At 35.8% G+C, this 25,661-nt stretch overlaps 1 protein-coding gene across 10 annotated transcripts; it reads right to left on the minus strand.

Moving 5' to 3' along the window:
• Positions 1-284: 284 nt before the first annotated feature.
• On the minus strand, positions 285-24,490 carry LOC106090126 (protein LSM14 homolog A). Of its 10 annotated transcripts, XR_009396648.1 has the most exons (9): positions 23,790-24,489; positions 16,037-16,477; positions 15,457-15,810; positions 11,508-12,004; positions 11,279-11,440; positions 8,434-8,693; positions 8,002-8,372; positions 979-1,792; positions 285-845 (listed from the first exon to the last, which is right to left on the minus strand). XR_009396648.1 is itself a non-coding variant. In XM_013256213.2 (8 exons), exons 1-8 carry the CDS (start codon positions 23,908-23,910, stop codon positions 1,785-1,787), a joined length of 2,211 nt encoding a protein of 736 aa, XP_013111667.2. In that variant the 5' UTR covers positions 23,911-24,490; the 3' UTR covers positions 285-1,784. The 10 variants fall into 10 exon arrangements, 9 of the variants coding, with proteins under 9 accessions (XP_013111667.2, XP_059217204.1, XP_013111676.2 ...); XM_013256213.2 differs by having other exon boundaries at positions 285-1,792; positions 11,511-12,004; positions 23,790-24,490; XM_059361221.1 differs by having other exon boundaries at positions 285-1,792; positions 8,434-8,663; positions 23,790-24,490.
• Positions 24,491-25,661: the final 1,171 nt, after the last annotated feature.

The following is a 25,661-nucleotide window of genomic DNA, read 5'->3' on the forward strand; positions in this document are numbered from 1 at the left end:
AAGGAAATTTTGCACTGGCGCATTGTTCATTGAACATTTGAATTCATTTTTGTTAATATTTTAACACAAAAGCTGACAGAAATGTCTATAGCCATGCCATTTAATGATGGCTGTTCACCTTTTGAGAATATTTTAATGGCTAATGTGAGAAGAGAAGGGGTGAGGGGATATGATTCGTGGAAAGGAAACAGGAGGCATAGTTTTTAAATTTTTTTCAAGCAGCGCATAAATTTACATTTCATTTTAGCTTATTTCATATTGTAAATAAAAGATCTCGAAACATATTTTCGGTTCATCTCATAGAAGCTCAATGCATGTTGGAGCTGCTTTGGAAAACTTTATTGGCAACAAACTTTTTAAAATTCTCAACATTGGTGTGATTTTTTGTGTGTTTGTAGTAATGTACATAATAATTAAATGATATGAAACATTTTTAATATCTAGAGAGGGTTTCATCAATACAATTCTTAGAATTTGATTTTCATTAAACTTTATGTTGAGAATATCGTTGGGGTGTTATTCGTTTGATTAGTTTCGATTATTCAGTACTTTTGTTTCTTTGTAGCATGAGGTTAGGATTTAAGGGTGAGGGGAAAATACAGGTCGTTTCGACATTATAATGGAAAAGCTTAAAAACTAAATGTTAAACAAATTAAAATTTAATCATAGGAATCTTATGACATATATTTATATGTATGTAGGTTTAATTAATGTAGGATTTAAATGTCGCAAAACTCATGAAAGCTCACTCTCCATTTTAAAGATTTAAAATCGGAAAAATATACCATGCTGCGTGAAATAATAATCCTTTCGAATTTTGCAAACATCTTTTATTTGATCTGTACCTGCAATAATTGTAATTGTAGATTTTATTCTTTTTAACCTGGCAAAAAAAATATTTAAGATTGGATTCTACAATAATATATATTCAAAATTTCTGTAATCATTAGCTGGATGTTCCAATAAATGCTAGTTCACCTTTTCAAAATAGATGTCATGACTTTTTATGGCTAAAAAAATCATCGTAGAAATTATCCTCTCGAACTGCTCTTCTCTCCAACACTGTCTCTCTCTCCGTCTTTCGTTCCATCTTTTTTTTCTCATTAATTAAAAAAATATGTCTTGTAGATGTATTTCCATATTTAAATCTCCTTTTTTTCTTCTTAATATGAGTGTAAGCGCCTTTTTGTTTTCTTTAATTATTTTCTTTAAGTAGATCTACAATTTTTATTATTATTATTTTTTTTTAATATTCTTGGAAAATTTCATTCAATATATAAAGTTTTTCTTTTTATCCTTTTCCTTATCATTGTTGTTGATTTTTTTTTGTTTTGTATCTAAACGCTATATATAATTATTTATGTATGTATGCATGTTTTTTTTTAACATCTTAAAATGTTTACTTATTTTGTATCATTATGTAATCGAAGTATGATTCAATTGTATGTGCCGCCTTGTTTGACCCATTCCTTCAATGATTGTTTTAAAAGTGTTTATATTCCATTAATAACTTGTTTGTTTTTCTTTTTCATCTTTTATATAAAGTAGTAAGATTATGCTAAAACGTTTGTTTCTTTTTGTTGATTTTACTCGATTTACATGTGACTTCTTAATTTTCATTTTTTTTTTTTCGTAGATGGGCGAAGGACGTCAGCAGTTTAAAAATACCTTTGATGCAATTAAAGTATTTTCATCATCATTCATAGATGTTTCTTTGTTTCTTTCGCAAAACGAATTCCATTTGATGCTTATTTAACGTGGAATTTCCATTTGTCCACAATGGATTATTGGCCTAAAAAAACAGCAATAATAAAAATGTGATATTATTTTTTAAACTTTCGTTTAGATCCGTTTTTTTAATATATTAATTATGTTACATATCATTACACAAGTCCACCTACGAAGCAAATATTAGAACAAATTTTCAGCGGTTGTTATTCCCTCACTAATGCTGACGCCATTTGTGAGGTCTTCAACCATGTAACATTTTTCTAAAAAGAGGAGTCGTCCAGCGACCCCCCAGTTCAAACTTGGATGGGCCTAACTCGAATTTATGTTCCAATTCAATGCATTCTTTGCAATACTCGGTGGCAATAGCAGCTGGTTCTTTAAATTCGAATTTAAATAAATTATGGTGATTTCATTCAATTGTAGTTGTATGGACAAAAAATTCATCACTACAACGAAAACACAGCATTGGAAAAGAACGTGAAGTGCGAACGGTGTTGAACTTGGTAAGTGTCGTAATTACATCGTAAACACGTTTTCGCGATAAATTCGACGTACGTAAGTACAATATACCAATGTACGGCCCTTAAAGCCTCGACACCTAATAATGTGATTGAAAAGTCCCCTCGCCCAGGACGACACGCGTCTTACAGTGGTTGGTGTGTGAGCGAAAAATAAATTAAACATTGATTTCCTTTTCAAACTACAACTTTTCTAACTTTGAAGAAAAAAAAAAACAAGTAAAAAGGCGTTAAGTTCGACCGGGCCGAGCTTTGGATGCCCATCACCTCGGGTATATGTGTAAACCACCTTTCGTCAGAATCCGGTGAAAAATTCATAATTTATTCCATCATAGCAGCTATATCGAAATATGTTCTAATTTGGACCAATTGGACACTCATTGTTCAATACTGTATAACAAAATGTTGGTCTTTTTAGTAGCTATATCTACAAATAAACCGATCTGAACTATATATTGGGGTGTATTTGAAGTATTTTAATGTATTGCGATGCAGCTATGATAATTCGGGTACAATATATAGGACCAACAACTATAGTAAAAAATTACCCCAACCATTACATTTCATCCACCATGTTTTACCTTACTACCACAGTATGCTCCTCAATTTTTCGAGTGGCCTATTAATGTGAGATTTTGCAAAATAAAGGATTTCGTCTGCTTACATTTTTAATAGATTATTTTCCCTTCTTTCTTCAATTCCATTGCATATGAAAAATGCGAATAAAATCAATGTTTTTTAACTTTGCTGCGCTGCTATTATTTAACCTCTTATTTATCTCCCTTATTATGTATGTCGATTTACAGCTGTGTTCAAAATAATAAGAGTGTTACCACCTCACATTTCCAAAAGTCGAATTTGTTGGTTTATCAACATCCAAATTTAGTTTTTTTCTTAAGGGTACGTTCAGAGGCCACCGTAGCGCAGAGGTTAGCATGCCCGCTAACCTCGCGCCAGTTTCGAATGCTGGCACGACCATCACAAAAAAAATTTTCAACGGTGGTTTTCCCCTCCTAATGCTGGCAACATTTGTGAGGCACTATGCCATGTATAACTTCTCTGCAAAGAGGTGTAGCACTGCCGCACGCCGTTCGGACTCGGCTATAAAAAAAGAGGCACCTTATCTTTGAGCTTAAACTTGAATCGGACTGCACTCATTGATATGTGAAAAGTTTGCCCCTGTTCCTTAGTGGAATGTTCAATGGCAAAATTTGCATTTCTACGTTCAGATTAGTCATATATTTGAACCAGATTGTTCTCTGATTTTCGCCCAATATACAGTCATCGACACAAGTTTTTTAACAAACAAAGTTATCGAGTTTAGCTTACAGAATTTTTTTAAATTAAAATTGAAATTTCCCAATATGACTTAAAGTGGTCATAAATGGTCTAATATAAAACTTGATATTTATTTTAATTCAAATATTAGGCAAGTATGAAATGTTATTATAAGAATAAATAAAGCATAATAAATTTTATGATCCAATTATTAGAAAATAGAGCTTAGAAGTGTGAGCGCGACTTTTGCGGATCGTTTCGATAAGATTTTACAACAGTTTTATTGAAATAAATTGGGATATTTCGTCGTAAAACTTAAATTTCCGCCATTGCATCTTCTTAGTGTTTGTCAAAAAATTACAACGTTTTTGCTTACATCAGACCCATTTAAATTCTATGTTCAAAATAATAAGAGTGTTACCACCTCATATTTCCACAATTTGAAGTTGTTGGTTTATCAACATCCAAATTTTATCAACATCCGTAGCGCAGAGGTTAGCATGCCCGCTAACCTCGCGCCAGTTTCGAATGCTGGCACGACCATCAGAAAAAAATTTTCAACGGTGGTTTTCCCCTCCTAATGCTGACAACATTTGTGAGGTACTATGTCATGTAAAACTTCGCTCCAAGAGAGCACTGCGGCACGAAGTTGGGACTCGGCTATAAAAAAAAGAGACCCCTTATCATTGAGCTTAAACTTGAATCGGACTGCACTCATTGATATGTGAAAAGTTTGCTCCTGTTCCTTAGTGGAATGTTCAATGGCAAAATTTGCATTTCTACGTTCAGATTAGTCATATATTTGAACTAGATTGTTCTCTCATTTTCGCCCAATATACAGTCATCGACACAAGTTTTTTAGCTTACAGAATTTTTTCAAATTAAAATTGAAATTTCCCAATATGACTTAAAGTGGTCATAAATGGTCTAATATAAAACTTGATATTTATTTTAATTCAAATATTAGGCAAGTATGAAATGTTATTATAAGAATAAATAAAGCATAATAAATTTTATGATCCAATTATTAGAAAATAGAGCTTAGAAGTGTGAGCGCGACTTTTGCGGATCGTTTCGATAGGATTTTACAACAGTTTTATTGAAATAAATTGGGATATTTCGTCGTCAAACTGAAATTTCCGCCATTGCATCTTCTTAGTGCTTGTCAATAAATTACAGCGTTTTTGCTTGTATTAGACCCATTTAATTTCTAGATCTGGACTTGGTGGCAACCACTCAATGTATTTGGCGTAATCTATTGTAATAGAAAATATGGTCCCTTATGGCATAAAGCATTGCCAGCCGTAAAATGATTAGTTAATGAATCTATCACCAGAGGGAAGTAAAATTTCGTTAAAAGATTTATCAATATTTTATCCTAATTCACTTTTCAATTGTTTTGGTTAAAGTTTCCCCGCCCGTTATATGTTACCTATACTCAAGGCACTACTGAGCCAATTCTTTGTCTATTCTCTCTTAGATGGCGGTCATTTTTTTCCGAATTCTAACAAAAAAAACATATTTTTAGGTGACGATAGGGGATAGGTTACATGTAACGGGCGGGGAAACTTGGTCCACATGAATCGAAGAGTGGGTTAAGATAAAATAAAAATAAGTTTTTTAACGAAATTTTACTTTCCTCTGGTGATAGATTTATTGGCAAGCCATTTATTTTACGGCTAGGCTATGCTCTATGCCATTATGGATCAGTTTTATACCCTCCACCATAGGATGGGGCCATACTAATTTCGTCATTCTGTTTGTAACACCTTGAAATATGCGTCTGAGACCCCATAAAGTATATATATTCTTGATCGTCTTGTTATTTTAAGTCGATCTAGCCATGTCTGTCGAAAGCACGCTAAAATTTTGCACAAATACTTTTTACTAGTGAAGGTCGGTTGGGATTGTAAATCCCATATAAACCGATTTTGGGTCTTGACTTCTTGAGCCTGTAAAGGGCGCAATTCTCGTCCGATTTGACTGAAATTTTGCACGAAGTGTTTCGGTATCACTTCCAACAACTGTGTTTAGTATTATTTAAATCGGTTCATAATCTGGTATAGCGGTCATATAATCCGATCTTGGATCTTGACTTCCTTAGCCAATAGAGCGTGCAATTCTCATCCGATTTGGCTGAAATTTCGCATGAGGTGTTTTGTTTTGACTTCCAATAACTGTGCTAAGTATGGCGCAAATCGGTACATAACCTGTTATATCTGCCATATAAACCGATCTGGGATCTTGACTTCTTGATACTCTAGAGTGCGCAATTCTCATCCGATTTGGAAGAAATTTTGTACAACGGTTTCTCTCATGAACTTCAACATACGTGTCCAATATGGTCTGAATCGATTAATAGCTTGATACAGCTCCCATATAAACCGATCTCCCGATTTTACAAGGCGCAATTCTTATCCGAATGAACTGAAATATTACACAATGACTTCTACAATGTTCAGTAGTCAATTATAGTTCGAACCGGACTATAACTGGATATTGCTCCAATAACACAACAGTTCTTATTCAATATTCTTTGTTTGTCTAAGAGGAGATACTGCGCATAGAAATCGACAAATGCGATCCATGGTATTTATTCTTATAATAACCATTTATGACTACTTTAAGTCATATTAGGAAAATGAAATTTTATTTGAAAAAATTCTGTAATTTAAACTCTTCGAAAATTAGTTTGTCAAAATACTTATGCCAATGACTATGTCAAATTCGTACATTCTTGATTTTGTATTCACAACAGACACGTTTATTTGACACATTTTTGTTGGCCAAAATCAAATCAAATAGCGGAAGGAGGAAGTAATAAAACAGTTGGGTCAAATACTTGAGAAATCAGAACATACCTTAAGGGTATTCAGAAAGGTATGTTAGAAGTAAAATTACAAATATATGTAGCTCATAATAACTATTCAGCCCTATACCAATTCCCTGAGAGTTTCTTCTCTACTCCCTCTTCCCTTATTCTAAACGAACTTCGAAAGAAGGAAATATCTCCTCCCAGGGGAAAAAGGTTGATATTCTGAATCACAATAAAAGGGAGAATGAGATGATTAAATTTGGGAAAAATTCGCCCTAACAAATGGAAGGGAGGAGTTGGGATAAAAAAAAAGTACGAATTTAATGTAATTTATTAAAAAAGGCAACTTTTTACTATCTAAAAACAATTTACTATGCACAAAAATTATACTTTCTCATCAAAAACAAATCAAAATGGTCGCATCAACCCAGCTGATAGAACTTGATATGTCAATTCATTTTTGAATTCGGTTAACAACCTTAATCGCTGTAAGCTTCAGTCAAGGAACTTAGGTCCATTGTGTCGCCTCGAAAAAGATTGAAAAAACGCAAAAAAAAAACCAGATAACACTTACGTCAGTACAATGTCAGACATTAGAATGAAGAAGCCAAAATGCATGACAAAACGGCGGCCAGATGGGCTGGAGAGTTCCTTCTAATTTCCCTTTAAGCTGTGCTGATGTGCCCTCCTTATTAAATACGCCTTGGATCGAAGTAGATGTGAAATGGCACAGCGAATTTTATTCCCCTTGCTTACAAATTTTGACATATCAAGTTCCAAAAAAAAGATGTTTTGTTGTAGCGATGCGGTCACCTTATTAAAAACGCCTTGGTTTAGCCAAAAAAAAAGCTGTTTTCGATAATCTCACTCCGAAATTTTTCATCTCCCCATTCAATCAGAATAGGAGGATTTTAATCGGGGGAGAAATTATTTCTTGTTCTTTTATCGACCGAAAAGGTCGCTATAAACATATCGAATAACAATCGAATTCGACTTACATACGTGATACCAAAAATTATATGAATTTTCGACTTCAACAGACATGTTGTTTTTGTACCCACATTTTCATGTGGGGGTGGCGATCCTCGTGAAGCTCCTGTAGGTGAGCAAGCCCGTTCCTGTCCAAGGGACCCACCGCCTCGGGAACAGCGTGGCCAGTGGTTATTTCAAGGCGCCAATAACTCGCCTTGCCAAATCGAGCATCATAGACACTCAGTATTTGTGCAAGAGCCGGTGCCACCCCATCTCTCACTGAGACTCTCCGCTCGATACCGCAGATTGTCCGCGACTGTCGTCACAGCTATTTTGTATGGAGCATTCCACTATCCGCAACCTTTGGGCGCGCCTTGTAGCTCACATCTAAGTTTCTCGTGACAGCAATGAACACCACACAAATTGGAGCTGAATATTCCAACCAGTGTGGTGCTCACATACATCTATCCCGTGCCGGGCCATAATAGCAATTTGTAAAAATATCGAAATTCGATAACGCCATGGTCAACCGGAATAAGGTTTAGTAAAGATGTTTCGTCTTTGACAATCCCTAATTTTAAAAATGTCAAAATGTCGAGAAATATTTTGCAACATGTCAAACTAAATTTATCGCCCGTTTTTGATATTTGGCTATATGTTCTCAATTAAAAAAAGAAATAAACTCACCTGCGCCAACAGCCGCCATTTGCGGTTGATTTTTAGACTCTTGTAAAGCTGAGGATACAGTTTTGGATGTAGATGCTGTATTTGAATTGGTAATGGATGACGAACCAGGCGTAGACGGTTGTTGAGTTTGAGTTTTCAAATTAGCTGCAGTTTCGTTATTGGCCGTGGGAGTAGTTGTATTGACGCTGGAGGCAATCACATTGCCGTTGGTATTTGTATTACTATTAGCGTCACGATTGTGCATTTTGCTGCGATTGTTGCTTCGGTTGCGGTAATTATTGCCACCACGGTAGCCGCGATTATATCCGCCACCGCCGCCATTGTAATTTCCCACATTACGACTGTAATAACTGTTGCCACGCCCACGATAACTAACAAGAAAAATTTAATATTATTACATTTTCAACGGTGAAGTGTACATGAATAACTTACCCCCCACGTCTTGTGGAGGAAACTCCAAACGTTTCACTGTTAAGCTTGCGTTCCTGACGCCAATCATAATTTTTATTCTTTGCACGGTCTTGGGCAGTTTCACATGATATATTATCGAAAAACGATTTGGTTTTATCATAGCCCACAGTGATTTCCTCTTCCTCAGGCTCATGCTCGCCGGCGCCAGTCTCATTTCCGGAATCATCCTTTTTATCTGTTTCACCATTCATCTGCGAAGTAGTAGGAGTAGGCGAAGAACACTTTAAAATTTTTATGTTTAGTTTTTTCGCCATATCACAATGTATTTAATCAAAGGATGACATTTTTCAATAAAATTTTGTGCGCAGGTTTTATGGTAGTGTTTGGATTATTTCGAACAAAAAACCACAATTTAGAGGGAATGATTATAAAACGGGTAATGGTGTAGCACAGGTGAATTGTTTGACGTTGGGAATCGGCCATGCATGTGGGAATATATAGGAATTTGAACATCACATTCAAACCAATCGAATGGTTTTCATGTTTTTGGAGTAGCGGAGGTGATGGTGGTAGTGTTGATAGTTTGTATTTAGTTGGTATTGATTGTAAACAAAATGAAAGAAAAAAAAAAATAAAATTCATAATTTTATTAAAAGAATCATCAATGGATACATTTACTTTATGAATATCTACCGCATCGACATTTGCACCAGAAAGCAGCCCAGCTTGCGAAGCAGTGTCAATTTACCTTTGTTTTGGTGTACACTTAGACGATTTAGTCAGTCAGCTTCCTGTCCAGTTAATGAAATTGGTTATTTCAATGTTGTATGCAACTCCCACTCCCACTTCGACAAATAGAAAATAAAGTCGTAAACACTACATCATGAACCAATGGCCTACAGTTCGAGAATGTCAAAACTCTTTGGTGGTAAAGCTGATTTACCTTGTCCAGTGCTAAGTTTACACGATAGAAGTCAGTAATACATCTTCTTTAAAGTGGCTTAAAACCAAAATCACTTTTTCAATGTGACTGATGTGAAGAATGTTGAAATGACAAGATACACGCAAGAAAAATAAAGAAAAAAGATGAATAAACAATTATTTTGCAATTTATTATCAATTATTTTTGCAATACAAATCGACTAAAAGCTGACAATCCCATATCGGGTTTGCCGAAAACCCCCTCCTCCTCCTCCATACAGATTGATGTATTATTTATCATGTGATAACTGATATTTTTAAAAACATTTTATGATAGGAATTGTCAGAGTCAGAGTAAAGGCCACCGTGGCGCAGAGGGGGAGAATGTCTATCTATGGCACTGAAAGCTTTGAATTTTCTCGCCAGGATTGGAGAGTTATTAGCCAATATATAACTTCTTCTTAAAGAGGTGTGGGGTATCCTAATATTTTGTTGTTGCTGTTGTTTTATATCTTTCGTCTGTATAATTCTGTTGAATATCCAAATCCAGGAATTCTGTGACTAAGGGAAGTGAGTCCAGAGGGATCTGGGTCTGAGTCGAGTGGGTCTATTTTGTTGTCTGGCTGTGTTGATAATTTCAACTGTATGATTGTAATTTTATATTTTGTCATATTACTTTTATATACAACATACTGATACTACCCGCATTGCCATATGATTCCAAGGCATGGCTACTTGTGAAAGTACCGACGAGGCAGTGCTTAGAGTGCTTAAGAGAAAGATTCGTAAAGTATCGGCGACGTAAAAACCACGAACTCTATGAGCTGTATGACGACAAGATCAAGTGGTGAAAGGCATCTCGAAACTTGGTGTCAGATATTTTAGAAGGAGCGAGAAGATCGTGGCGCTTGGAAGGCTATGCTAAGTTCGGCCAATGGAACAAATTTTCTATCAGAGCCAATTAAAGTAATATTGCTTCTACTTTATTTAATGGATATATTCAAATAATACCAAATATTTGGTATCCAAATACCATGAGTAGTTCCTTTTGTAATTTTAATTTTTAAGTTGTTGTAGCCACATTTCCAAGTGGAGGTGCCAAACCTCGTCAAGCTCCTTTTGGTGAGCAAGCTCGTTCCGGTCCAAAGGATCGATCGCTGCGGGAACAAGGTGACCATTGGTTATTTAATGGCGCCTTGTCATATCGAGCATCATAGGCACTCAGTATTTAAGCAAGAGCCGGTGCCGCCCGGCCTCTCATGAGACTCTCTACTCGACACCGCTGATTGTCCACGATTTCCGTAGCAGTTACTTCGTATTAGGCATTCCACTATCCGCAACCTGTGGACGCTGGCCCGGTGTGCTTCGCTACAACCTAACGGTCCCCTTTCGACATGGTCCAAATTTGAAAATAATTTATATTCGTATTTAACTCTCAATACCTTTCATAAGAATACCATATTGTCCCTTCATTTGTTATACATGTTCATTTGGGGCATAACTTTGGGGTGTAGTGTATTTTATAAGTTTCGCACTCTACCATCCCTGAAAATTTCATGAATGTGGGTTCAACCGTTGGTCAGTCTATTGCAGCAATGTCCAGCCCTTTACATAGTGTTGATGGCAAGTCACACGTATTCCTATGCTCTTTGTTTCAGTCGTTGTTGAAACAGCAATGATATAAAAAAGTATTTAAGTTTTCTTATTTTATGTTCACCTATCATTCAGTCCAAAAAATTATTTTTTACATATTGAGAGGATTAAAAATAAATACTTAAAGAGAGTATTTCAAGCGTCGTTTGATCGATCGTTAAATGAACATTTTCAAATGACAATTTTGCGGTCAATTGAGTGCTTGCAAACAAAATTGAGCATGCTTTACTTTGTACACTGATGCCCTGAAAAATTATTTGCCAATAGTAATAAAAAATTAAAAAAAAGATACCTGCTCGGATTTGGGTTCATCGCCCACCTTAAGTTTGGACAACTGAGAGCGTAATTCTTCAAATTTGTTATTCGCTTGTTCAAAGTCAAAGTCTTGCTCGAACTTGATGGGATTGCGAGGAGGCTTTTGCATTCCACCAGGACCGCTTGACGATCTAAATCCCTACAATAGAGTGTGGAAAAAAAAAACATTGTTAATGTGTGGTCCTAAAATTGAAAGGTACACTTACTACTTGAGAGCGCATGCCGCGGTTATTGCGCATGTTGTTAGGCATGTTTCCACGATGCATATTCCAATTGTTCCGATTTTGATTACCCTGATTATTACCACGTGGATTATAGGAATTGCGGTTTCCACCGTCATGATTATTGTGATAATTATCCATCATGCGACCCGAATCACGGCGATCACGTGGATTGTGTTGATTATTACGTTGGGTGTTACCGCCGCCGCCACCTCCCCCATTACGTTGGTTTTGATAATTTGGTCGCTTGTGTCCAGCATCACGCGATTGACCTCCATGGCCTGAATTATTTTGATGTTGATTCGGATGATGATGATGATGTGGTTGTTGGGGCTGATTTTGATTGTGATTATGTTGTTGATGTGACTGTTGCTGCTGTTGGTTCACTTGTACCCCAATATCAGCAGATGGACTTTTCCTCGATATTAAACTTATAGGGGTTGTTGACCTCGAGGCTCCAGCGAGCATGTCTATGACGGAAACTTCATTCAATTATAATTGAAGGTAAAGAAAAGATTTACACTTTAATTTTCAATAAATGTGTGATGGTGTAGTCAAAAAAAAATTATACATAAAACCAAAGAAAAATATTTAAAATCATAAAACGTAACATTTAATAAGGCCGCAAAATAAATTGTTACATCTAATTGAGGCTGTTTTTCAAATTGGCTATTCCTTTAGCATACTAAAATTTTAAACTTTAAAAAATCCTGAGATTTTTAACTGCATAAAAAAAATGTACCCCAAAAGGGACAAACATATTTCGCTACCACGAAACATTTTTAGCTTTAATTTATGAAAGACATATTGCACCAAAGCTACGATTGAATAATGATCATTTGTTTTTCTTCCCTCTTAGTTTTTAAGTTAGGCAAAAAGGACAATTCATAAGTATTAACAACGTTTTGATAAGTGTCCCTATTATGCGCTACCGTAGCGCAGAGGTAAGCATGTCCACCTATGACGCTGAACGCCTGGGTTCGAATCCTGGCGAGAACATTAGAAAAAATTTACAGCGGTGGATTTCCCCTCCCAATGCTGGCAACATTTGTGAGGTACTATGCCGTGTAAAACTTCTCTCCAAAGAGGTGTCGCACTACGGCACGCCGTTCGGACTCGGATATAAAAAGGAGGCCCCTTATCATTGAAATTAAACTTGAATCGGACTGCACTCATTGATATGTGAGAAGTTTGCCCCTGTTCCTTAGTGGAATGTTCATGGGCAAAATTTGCATTTTGTTTTTCTCTCCTCTTAGTTTTTAAGTTAGGTAAAAAGGACAATTCATAAGTATTTTCGTTTTGATAAGCGCCCTATTATTTTTTCCAAGCGAATTTATCGACAGTCATCATCGTAACGAGGATTTAAGTTCACCGCTAAAATCTTAACAGACCAACGAATAAACAAGTTCAGCCGTTGACAGAAGAAACCATGTTTACTTACTCTTTTTGTTCAATGTTCTTACTAACTGTTCTCCCTAATATTTTTTCATCACTGTATGTTTAACACTAGAAAGACCCAGAATTCTTCTATACCTGGTTGGACTAAACCGGTACTGCCGTAACCAACTATATTTGGTGCTATATTTCAGTACTAGATATATAGGGCTTAAAACTTAAAGCAGGCAGCACTCATTGATTAGAGTTAGTCCTCTGAAATGTTCTTGGGGAAATTTGAATTTAGTAGATATGTATAATTCTATCTGGCAAAGATATACATTTTACTTTTATTGGTCATTACAGAAAATGTATTCCTCCAGCCGAACGTAGAATAGATGTCCAGCCACCTCGACCTTCTACGATTTTTCTCCAATATCTGACACTCAGTTTCGAGATAGACATAAATATATTTGCTATATATAATTATATCCGAAAAGATACGGCCTCAGATATATTGAATAACATCTTGCGCCTATTTTTAATTTAACTCCCAAAAGAAATTGCCAGGCACACAGACGGATCAGACACAGAACAAACACATCATTAGTGGACGTTTCGGGAGTTGGTAATGTCCCCTCATCCTCTTCCAAAGTCGTTTGTTCCATGGGCGGTTTTTGCAATAAATTCTATATGGGATGACTAAAAGAATACAAACTTTTTATAAAGGGCTGGGGTCCTTTATAAGCAATGTTAATGCATAGATATTCGTAGGTGGCCACCGTGGTGCAGAGGTTAGCATTGGTTTCGAATCCAGGCAAGAACATTCGAAAAAATGTTTCTGCTATGGCTACCACCTCATAATGCTGGCGACATTTATAAGGTACTGTGCCATTTGAGAAAATAGTATGGCCGCCATATAAACCTTCTCCCCAAAGAGGATCTTATTGGCATAAGATCAAATTAGATCCGAAAAATGGTTACATGTATGTAATTGTATGTAGTTGGAACAAATTTGATACAATTAAATATAAATGGATACAATTTTATCTCAAATTTGTCCTACACATAATTCGATCTATTTTTATAGAATTTTATTCGATTGAATCAGATTATATACAAGCCTTTAGCTTTCAAACTATTAAAAAGTGGTATAAACTTTTTTAAGAGAAGTGACATATTAGGATGAAAGATTTTGGCAATCTTCTCACATACCAATGAGTACTGTGCGATTCAAGTTCAAGCTATTTTTTATTGCCGAGTCCTTTCGGACTGAAATTGTATCCATCTATATTTAATTGTATCAAATTTGTTCCAACTACATACAATTACATACATGTAACCATTTTTCGGATCTAATTTGATCTTATGCCAATAATAACTCCTGGTGTCATCCTCATCCAACCTAAACTAAATCTAACAATATCGATCTGTTTTTGCGCCACTTATTATTTGGTTGTTTTATTTATTGTTGTTTTTTTTTTTTTTTTTTGTCTAGCCGAAACCAATTTCCTTTTCTTACAGCGCCAGAATAAAGGTATCCTGATATGATCCAATGTTCATATCAAAGAGGCATGCTTCTACCATTGCACAGCTCACTAATTAGTGAGAAGGTGGAAGTATGTAATCCGTATCGTACCGAAAGAAGTTTTGTTTAGCTTCGAAATCACGATCTCCATAGCCTGCCCAATGTATTTATTTTGCTTTCTATTCTAAATAGAAGCAAAATCAATTCCTATTGATTTCAGCTAGGCAAGAGCATTCCAACAATAACCATATCAACTTTATACTCCAGTATTTATAAATCTAGGAACTGACAAATCAAACGCAATCTTCATACTGTCTTGTGTTCACCAGCGTTTTGAGTTGAAGCCAGTGATGGGCATACTAACACAAATCGAAAGATCAACAATAAAAAACAATAGGAGGGACAGTAAAACTCGAACGATCAACTTAATGAAGTAACTTCATGAAATGGCAACAATGTGTCAGCCGAAAGAAACCAAAAAAAATTATTTACTCTGTATGTGGGCTTCTGAGCGTTTATGTGCGGATTTGTCTTGGAGTCCATCAATGGTTTAAATCCACCACGTTGCTTTCAAACTGAATTTTTGACAGACGTAATCGATAAAAGTACTTGCCACATGAACCTCAAATTTTGCCAAAGGCTTCGAAATTGAAAACATGTAAAAAAATGTATGCCAGCTCTACTGCGGTGAAAATAAGCATTTACTCCAAAACCTTTCCAAGTTTTATTAAAATTCTTAAAGCACACTTTCGATCTATGCAGAAGTGGCCAAACCAAGACCATTGGGCTGAATTAAGAAAAAGTGACGTACTTTTTTCTTTGATTGAATTTAAATTTAATTTACATTATTTTTAAGAAAACTTGCGAGAACATCTGATAAAATGGCGACTACAAATCTACAAAAATTGAACGAAAAATACTACCAAACTTATATGAAAGAAAAAAAAAAGAAAAACGAAACTAGAAAAAATGAAGTCGGTGTATGAAAATTGTTTGAAAGAAAGATATTTAAAATGGGTTTACCCCTCACACCTTGATCTTTGTGCTCATTTAAGACCGACGCATTTAACAATTTCTGGACTGTGGAAACAGATGCAGCCGTAGCAGAAGTGGCAGCCGAGCTATTGGAAATAAGACCACCACTTGTACCTCCGCCACCTCCTAAGCCTATATTACAAAGGAGACTGCCGTCTGAACTGAGACCAATGCCCAAAAGACCAACGTTGTTATTACCAATGTTGCAGCTGCTGCCAATTTTACTGCTTGTATTCGGGTTGCTATTATGCACATTATTACTGTTTGCATTAGAAGATGGAGGCGAGCCAACATTATCAACGGTAGTTAATAATGATGTACTCAAAGGATTGGTATCCGTCGTATTACTGCCTGTACAAGAGAAAGTAAAGGATTTGGATTATAAACTATGGACATGAGGCTCCGCAATCACTCTGTTGATTGTCACTGAAGACCTATGGACATGAGCATACATTTACAAAGGTGCCTCCTTCTAATCGTCTCTCAATTGGTGCATTTTCGAGAACCGAAAGGTATGGTTCTCTTTTCTTTTTTATGTCATACATAAAGTGCCATCGGCATATTTTAAGCTACTTACTTGGTTGCTTTTGTTGTTGTTGTGTTTGCGAATGCTGGCCTTGCGGTAGTTTCTGCTGTGATGACACTTGTTGATTGCCCATCATAAATGGCCCTGGAGCTCCAGCTCCAGGTGCCAATGACTGGGGTACAGCACCGGTTCCACTTGCTCCACCAATTGCGCCTAATCCGCCCATGGAACCAAATGGATTTCCATACGCCCCAACTGCTGCCATGGGTGGTACTTGGGGATTCATGGTGGGCATCGATAAGTGTGGCATAACGTGCTGGCCATTTGGTAATTGTACTTGCATTATAGCTGGATCATTAGGATGTGGCAGGCTGTTATTTATTACTCTAATATCCTTGATATCGGTGCCACGGAAAAGGATGTAGTCGTAGATTTGGCTTTGAGGCGCAATTTGAAATTGGGTCTCTCGGTCTTCCGTTCCAAAGGAGCGAACTAAAATGTAAAAAAAAATACATCAATATGCTTCTTTAATGCATCTCAAATAGATGACAACTTGTTCAAAAAAAAAAAAAAAAAAAAACAAAAGCAATATCACTTCTCAAGTTCCTGTTTAAGGGTGGTACGCACCTCAAACGAAATATTCGTTGCTATAAGAAATGTAATGACAAATCATAAGTGAAATTTTCGGTTTGCATTGTATTACAGGGCGACATTGAAAGCATTGGATATTTATTTTTTTTTTGTTTCATTGACTATTGCTTGGATCATTTTTGCACCACGTGCAAGTCATCAGCAAAAAAGTGAGGCAGATCGACCAAAGGAATGTATACTTTTGTTTTCTATACTCTGTTCCGCTTGAGGTGCATACCGGCCCTTAGAAAAAATTTAGGCAATACATCGAGAAATGTTTCTGTTAATCTTTTAAATAAAATTCAATTTGTGTTGTTTGTATGTTTGTTTGTCGGTTTGTTTGTTTGTTCCGTATAGACTCAAAAACGGCTGAACCGATTACCTTGAAATTGTGTAGGTTGTGTAGGTTGGTCTGGAAGGAAACATAAGCTATATAATTTTTTGATATCGGGAGGGGGCATACCCTCCCCCTTACCCCAAAAGTACTACCCAAAAATAAAAGTGAACCGATCGGGACAATATGGGATTCAAATGAAAGGTATTCAAGAGTAGAGTACGAATTTTATAATAAAATTTGGGTCCAAGTACCTGGGGGGCTGCCCCAGCCCCAAAACCCCTTAATATAGGTTTATTTAACAATCATGACAATATGGGACTCAAATGAAAGGTATTCGGGAGTAGATTACGAATATGGTCAGGAAGGGGATAAACACCGCTTTGTCCGATGTTCTCGCCAGGATTCGAACGCGTTCGGCGAATTCGATATCCTCATTCAGGGCGAGGTGTCCCAAACATAAAAGAATATTATAGAGTTAAAGAAAGCGCAGCGGAACGGGCCCGGTTGAGCTAGTATTTTATAAAAAAAAAAAAAATAATTTAACAGAGCGGAATTAAACAGAATTAAAAAACTCAAATTTTTGATGAAATATTTTGGCTTTCAATAACATCAGCCAAAAACCTTACATGAATAAAAAAATTTTAATTTCGCGAACTTTATTTGCGCAAACAACGCAAAAATTGAAACAAAAAATCAGCAGATTGATTTTTGATTGGCATTAGAAATTAAATTCCTTTTAAGTGGAGCGTATTTTCATTTTTTTTGAATACGTGCATGTTTAGCATGCATGTTTCCGCTTGCCATCCCGCCTCATTAGTCTATCTTTTTTCAGTCAGTGGTTGAAAAATTGGGATTGAAATCCTTTCGTCTCCCATTTTTTATTCAGAATACGAATAACTCCGTGGTATCGAAACATTTATCCCAAAAACTTTAAGTCTGAATTGGCTCCGATAACAATCTGTATAGTCAGAAAGTACAGAAAATTCTGCTAGGAAGTCGGCGGAAACCAATGACAATTCATTGACTATCCCCCACTCCACTAGATCCTAGGTAGCAACTCTCTTCTCTTCTGTTGGCAAACGCTATCACCAAGTTGTCCTTAGCGACATTATCAAAGGTTATTGGACCAAATTTCGCTTTAGTTCTCTTGGAGATGGTTTGCCCTCCAGCTGTCTGCAGTTTTTTGCATGCCTGTCGTGGGCTTTTGACAAGCTTGTATATAATTTTGAAAGATTGCTGGCAATTTAATGTGTATCTTCAACTCGTATTTGAATTGAATTTGGAATATCCGACTGTAAATAAGTTTTTATAAATTTTGCAGTTGTAAAAGGATATTATTTAATTATCTCTAACATTGGTTAGTCTTAAGACTCGCCTCCATTTATTGTTTCAGTGAGCACAGCAATATAATAAGTTGTATAACGCAACGATAAAATTAATTTTTCCTAATGCTGGGAACCAATTCTCCTTCATCAATTTTTTTTATAATTTTCCTCTAAAATCTAAGTTAGAAATTCCGTGTTACTTACAAAATCCTTAATTGTTTTCCGAGCCACGCCCCTAAGTTGGTTCGTGTCTGGTATTGTGTCGGCACCTAAGTGCCGGTATCTGTTAGACGCGAAAGCCGGACGCTAAGCCTGGATCTCCCCATAGGATTTTCGGCGTCCTACCGACCCTTTCGCTGTTCCAGAGGGTTGCATCCGCGCATTCGTAGCCCACGCCCTTTACTCGTTGCCCTTATGCACTTTACTGTCCGTAAAGACGTTCATACTCTACGTCCTCGCGTTAATACCTCACGCATTCAGTGATCGCCCGGATCTTCGCCTGCAGGACCGTATTATGGCCCGGCACGGTATAACTACGACTATCACACAGACTGGAACTTTGAGCTCCAATGTGTGTGGTGGCACCGGCTCTTGCTTAAATACTGAGTGCCTATGATGGTCGATAAGATAAGGCCAGATATTGTGCGCCTTTAAATAACCAACGGCCATGTTCCCACGTTGATCGGTCGTATAGACCGCAACAAGCTTCCTCGCCTCGCATGCTGTTTGCATTTGAGCAATGCACTGGATATCCTACTCTTTATCATGGTGTCCACAATACGTTCCATGGTTTTGAGTAGTTGACAGTTTGAAATTCCGTACTCAGAAATGAAGTACGAAATAGTTTTTAAGTATTTTAATTTTTTTAGTATTATAGGCTAAAATAAATCTGGACCAAATGGCCCATTTGCAACAGTCAACAACCTACAATACATCATACAATCCCATGGCAGCCGGTTTTGCATTAACAATTTTTGACATAGAAATTCTATTTTATTTTGTATCACGGCAAGTGAATCGTAAACAAGGCCTATGTTAAACATATTTCTAATTGTACGAATAAAGTTGTTATTCAATAGATGTTGTTGTTGTAGCGGTTTGTTGTTTTCTGTCGTTTCGTCTGTTTGATTCTGTTGACTGATATGGGGCGCGTCCACTGGGATCTGGCAGTGTGTTGTACACTGAGGGGGCAGCCCTTGCCCACGAAGGACTCCATCGGGTCAATCCAGTACGTACAACCGGCTTCCATGGGATTGGTTATTCAATAGTATTTATAAATTGTGCATTGACCAAGATTATATTGCGTCCCCTTTCACACATATGTAATGCGAAAAGAAGTGAGAATGAGTCAAATATATGTCAAAGTAGCGTGGCTAGACAAAAAATATCAACAAAAAGAGAAAGTATAGGTTTTTTATATCTCTCCGTAAATTATAATTTATTTAATTATTATTTCAAAATAAAAATAAAAACACTGTGAAAAGCATTACGTTGGAATAGTGAACATAGGAAAAAATTAGAATGTTAACAAGTCTGATACGATATAGACCATTTTCGCACATTTTTGTAAAATTTGAACAAATTGTGTAATAACTACTCTCATTAAGTAGTCAGTTCGGCCTATGTAATCGAACTGAATCCCACGCTGGGTAAAAAAAAAAATAATCTGTACCAAGTTGCAGCTCTGAATATTAAGACGATGCAGCATGATTATATCAGTAAAGGGACATATTTTCGGCTTTTCTCGCAAGTATTCGAGCACGGAGATTAAAATTCATAGGCGGCCTCCAACGAAGTACAGATTACTATTTCGTCCATAGAAAGGGTAAATTCAAAGATAGGCAACATCGGACAATATATTGATATATCTTCCATACAATCGGATATTGTACGGCTTCAGACCGCAGGGTTATCTTTCTCTGTTACAAATAGAAGTACAAAAAACAATGTCTTTAAGTTAGGCACAAAATGTGTTTTTGCTTTGCAATAGCATTTGATTGGTTTCCTAGATCGCGATTTCCTTTGGTACCACAAAACTCGTCAGTAGGATTTGTCATAAAAGATGTTTTCTGGTTGAAACTATGCCCTTAAGAGTACTTTTCTTTTGTTTTGCAGCAAGAAAGAAACTTACTTCACTTCATATATTTCTACCACCTAAAGGCGGCATCAAATTAAAATATACAAAAATGTATTTTATTAAATAATGTTTACGGAAAAATTATCTTTTGATTGTCCTTTCGATCAAACATTATTTGTGACTAAGATCAAGTCTATACTTCCACTATATTTTTTCTTAACGAACGAATTTCTGCCGTAATCTGTAATCTCATCTGAAATATTATTGTTTACAGTGAGAGCCGAGGATATCATTGATGTTTATTGATAATTTTGTAAATAGAAAGTTTACAAACATCATATATTTATTTGAATCAATAGTACGCTCCATATAATTTAATATTTGAAGATTATTTCATGCAAATGTTGACCGTGACTGCGCCTGAAATGGTCCATCCGCTTAGTCCAATTTTGGCATACTCTTTCCAACATTTCGTCCTGTATCCAACGAATAAATGCTTCAATGTTGTCTTCCAATACTTCACCATTTACAGTTACCTTACGATTCGCATCATCTTTGAAAAAGTACGGTCCAATGATGCCACCAGCCCATAAACCGCACCAAACTGTGACTTTTCTGAATGCATTTGTAGCTCTTGTAATTCTTCTGGCTTATCTTCACTCAAAAATTGACAATTCTGCTTATTTGCGTACCCATTAAGCCAAAAATGAGCTTCGCCGTAAAATGGAAAAGCGCGCGATGATTATTCGTAACAGAGCACATATTTTGATAATAAAATTCAATAATCTTGAGTCGTTGTTCGTTTGTAAGACGATTCATGTTTAAATTATAGACCAAATTTAAGATGTTTGACAGTGAAACAGAACACGTAACGTGCGTGAGCTGTCTAAACCATTGACGTTGCCGATGAATGAATCCATCGGATCAATACGGTACGTACAACCGGCTGCCATGGTATTTTTTCTGTGTACTGCCTCAGTGTACAACGCACAGCTATGACAACAACAAATCTATAGAGCACCCCTACCCGGCACCCAAAGTTTATGGAGAACTCCGGCGGGGGACATTTTTAATAGAGCTGCCCACGGACCTTTGCCCAAACAACGCACCTCAAGTTCATGTTCTACGAGGTTAACATATATGCACCAAATATAGAAATTATATCGAATTTTGAAAAAATACCAAACATTTTTTAATTGGATTAATTAATAATAAATTAAGTGAAAATGTTCCAATCATTTTTTTAATTGAATATGCAATTTTTTTAGTTGAAAAATTTATCAATTACTGTTCGAAAAACCTTGAATGATATTATCATTTTCGTTACTAAAGCAGTTTCAATTAAAAAATTAATTTAATCAATTAATTCTGTGATAGAAACAGATTTTTTTTCTGTGTGTATATACATAGTATTGAATTTCCCAACTTTTAGCTTTGAGAGCCTAGCCTAGATAGTATTTTTTAGTCGTCTTTTCACATGAACAAATTCAAATAAAAATTTGTGAAAAAAATACTACAATAAATATATGCTTTTTTTCACGCCAAGGACTCAAAGAGAGAATTTAAAAATAATTAATCCCAGTGTAATATTAAGTCAAAATAGTGTTAGTACACAATGGGTTTTTAAACGATTCCGAAAGCAAGACAAGGGAACGCTACTTAAGGCTCTATTACACGACATGACATGTCAAATTTAGCAATTATTAGAGCGTGCTCTTAGCCTTCTGGCAAAAACATAAAGAAATCAGCTGTTTTTATTATCAACCGAATGAAAGTAACCCCAAATTAAATTGTTTTCACAAATTATGATTTAACCAGCTTCTCACAACTGCAACAATTTTTTCGCATAAAAAAATCAGCTTTTGCTCACATTTTTAGGTTATGTTGTACGAAAATAACAAACAGGTGTGATAGCAAAAATGATGAATCGTATGAAAATTGACAATTTTGCCAAGCATTAATAGCGCCCTTAATAATATTACAAATTCTTATTGTGCCGAACGCGTATGAAGCAAAAACAGGAATAAACAAGAAAACGTGTTAAATTCGGCCGGGGATAATGGATTTTGATTTTGATGTTGGCGACAATAGTTGAAATTATTGTGCAAAATTTCAGCCAATTCGGCTAAAAACTACGCCCTATATAACTAAAATCGGAAGATCGATTTGTATGGGGGCCAATTTAGACCATACTTGGCATAGGTAGTTGTTGAAAGTCATAACAAAACACAACATACAAAATTTCAGCCAAAGAATTGCGCCATTTAGAGGCGCAAGAAGTGAAGATCCAGGAACGTTTTATATGGCAGCTGTATCAAAACATGGACCTATATGCCCGGCACGGGATAACTGTGAGCACAACACAGGCTGGAATATTGAGGTCCAAGCACCTAGCATTATTCCTTCGAAAGTTAGCGTGCTTTTGACAGACACACAGACGGACGGACATGGTCAAGTCGAGTTAGAATGTCAAGACGTTATTGAATTATGAATATTATAAAAGGAAAACAAATGATCGAGCCATTAAATCCGGATTTAAAGAGCAGTGTAAACGGGGTTTACTGAGGGAGAACAAGTTAAACTACAAAACACAATAAATGCTAGCTCATTTATCACAAAGGTGGGACATAATTGCTAAATGCATTTGGGACCGGTGTAGGCCCAATCTTCACAAAGAAAATTATCATCGCAGATTTAATCCAATAGCATCTTATTTGAATCGGTGATCTTATTTGAAAAAAAAAAAAAAAATATGAGACGATACATAGAATCTACCCAATTTTTTTTAATATATATGTATGTATATACAAATATGCCCATCTGGTAATTTTTCTACAGGTATATGTTAAAAAGCAAATTAAATCATAATCTGAAATCAATCCAAAGCGCATAACTGTAACTTGTACCGTTAGAGATATAAAGAAATATAGAATATAAACAGCAACAAATTAAACTAAAGAGAAACCAACGAAGGGATGAGCAAACAAGACAAAAGAAAATACAACCCTGCAAATGCAATACCATATATTACGACAATAACAATTTGTTCAAAGGGATATACAAGAAGTGGGAGACTAAAAAATGTATTCGCCTCAAATAAAATGTCGAAAAGACGTTGCTTTCCTTCTTTAAGAAACCAAAGGATAGAAAGAATTGTACCATAATATGAAAAAAAAATTGTGTACGAAAAAAGAATGGCGGTAAATAAAAATGATGCCAACTTGACAAACAAAACCTAAAGGTATAAAGAAAATAGAAACGAACACACACATTTGCGAATACGCATGAACGAAAGGAAAATACGGATTTACAGAACGACGAATTTCACAAATAAAAGAGAAACCCAAATACCGTTTGATAACAGTACTCCGGTGGGAATTTTTGTCTCTTCGCTTACAATCATTTTGGAATCATAGGTGACAAATGTGTACTTACCACTTGATAATGCAATTGTGCACTCCTGAGGATCCACGGTATATAATCTTCCTTCATAGCGAATATCAGCCTTAGAAATAAGGCTGATTTTAGAGCCCAGCTCTGGCATGCCGCCACTCATTTTGTAGCAGTGGTGGCGAAAATGATCTCAACAGATACAAAATCAAATTGAACAAATACAATCACAGTAAATGTAAGTTTCTTCAACTGCTGCTTTTTCCACCTTGAATAAGCACTCTTCTTTTTTACTACACGTTTACAATTCCGTTCACAAAGAGAATTGTTCAAACCGAATATTTTCGTTTATATTTTGCGTTTCTGAAATGTGCGCTGTTAGTTTTTGTGTAATTGTTCGACACTTTCGTTTAATTATATGCTCAGTCACTGTATTTATTATGTCGCAAAAAAGAAAGGAATGGCCCGACACGACTGTCTCGAACTGCACTACAGTCGCAAAATGGTTCCTTTTTTCGCTGAGAGCACTTCTTTCCACAATTGTTTAACGCAATCAATCACTATTTGAACAAAATTCATTAACTTCTTATCATATCACAATTTATTGTCTCCAATATTCCTTGAGAGGAAAAAGTGAATTTTTCCACTTATTTTCACTGGACCTGATGATAATTCTATCTTCGCCCTGCTTGCCTACTTGCCTCGTCAAAAGTGGAAGAAACAGTAAATGTAACAGCCATTCCCCTCTACACGGACCCCCTTTCCTATATCACACCAGTGCTACCAACATTTGAATGTCATATTTGCATAATGCCAAAATGACATTTCGCATGACATTTTTTCATCAGATCAACCCTGCACAAAGAGCAACTCTGCGAATACGTAGAGCTGCCATTAGATTACAACATTTAATTTATAATACATAAGGCGGGTTTACACGGTACACCGTTATTCATGATCATTGTATTGCATTGGGTTTCGGGAAAAACTGTCAGATGCAAAGTGTTAACTCCACCTCAGACCCATTTCACATGCCATCACCCTATATTAAAAACTATCATGAAATAGAAATGGAAAAGGGTTTTATTCTTTTTCATTGTCATTGGCGGTTTCTTGTTGTAAAGAATTGTCTTCAGTAAAATTTGGTGGTCGCTGTTAGTGATTTTTGGACAGGAGTCTACATAGAAACAAACGAACAATCAAGGCGGGGAATGCGGCAATGCTATCAGCTACACAGAAAAAATTAAAATCTTGATTTAATGAAGAAATTTGTATATTCAATTAAAAATTTTGCTGAAATCGATTCTATAAACAAATTTGTATTATGAACAAATGATTTTGCAATTTGTATTTATTAAATTTAATTTAACGATTCAATAACTTATCCCAAAATTTAATTTATTGATTCAATAACTTAACCAAAAATTTTACCCCTTAGTAACTACCTTGAATTACAAATGCCGTAAATTGAAATGTCAAAATGGTTTTAGAAATAAACTTAGTTTTACAACTTATCTCCTTCATATATGTTTTACATTTGTATTTTCACCATTAGAAACTTGTTTTATTGGTTATGTGTGGAATATTCGATTAAAAAGAACATCTTAAGATTGGAGAAAAAATCACAGCTGTGTTATAGAGCCTTCGACATTTGGATTTACTGCAAAATCAAAAAAAAAATAAAAAATTTGTACTCAGCTGTTCGCATGACCTCACCTTATAAGTGCATCCTGCGTTGGGCCATGACATAATTAACAGGTTATGTGCCGTAAACAGCTGAGTACAATTTTTTCTCGCTTGTGCACTATCTGTCAACAAGTTTTGGATGTGTGTGTATTATAGTTACGAACCATAACTCACACAAACAATGAAAAATGGCGCGAACTAGTAACATGCTCAAAATCAGAGTTTCACTAA

The sequence above is a fragment of the Stomoxys calcitrans genome, chromosome 1 (genome assembly GCF_963082655.1).
Source record: "Stomoxys calcitrans chromosome 1, idStoCalc2.1, whole genome shotgun sequence".
Lineage (NCBI taxonomy): Eukaryota > Metazoa > Arthropoda > Insecta > Diptera > Muscidae > Stomoxys > Stomoxys calcitrans.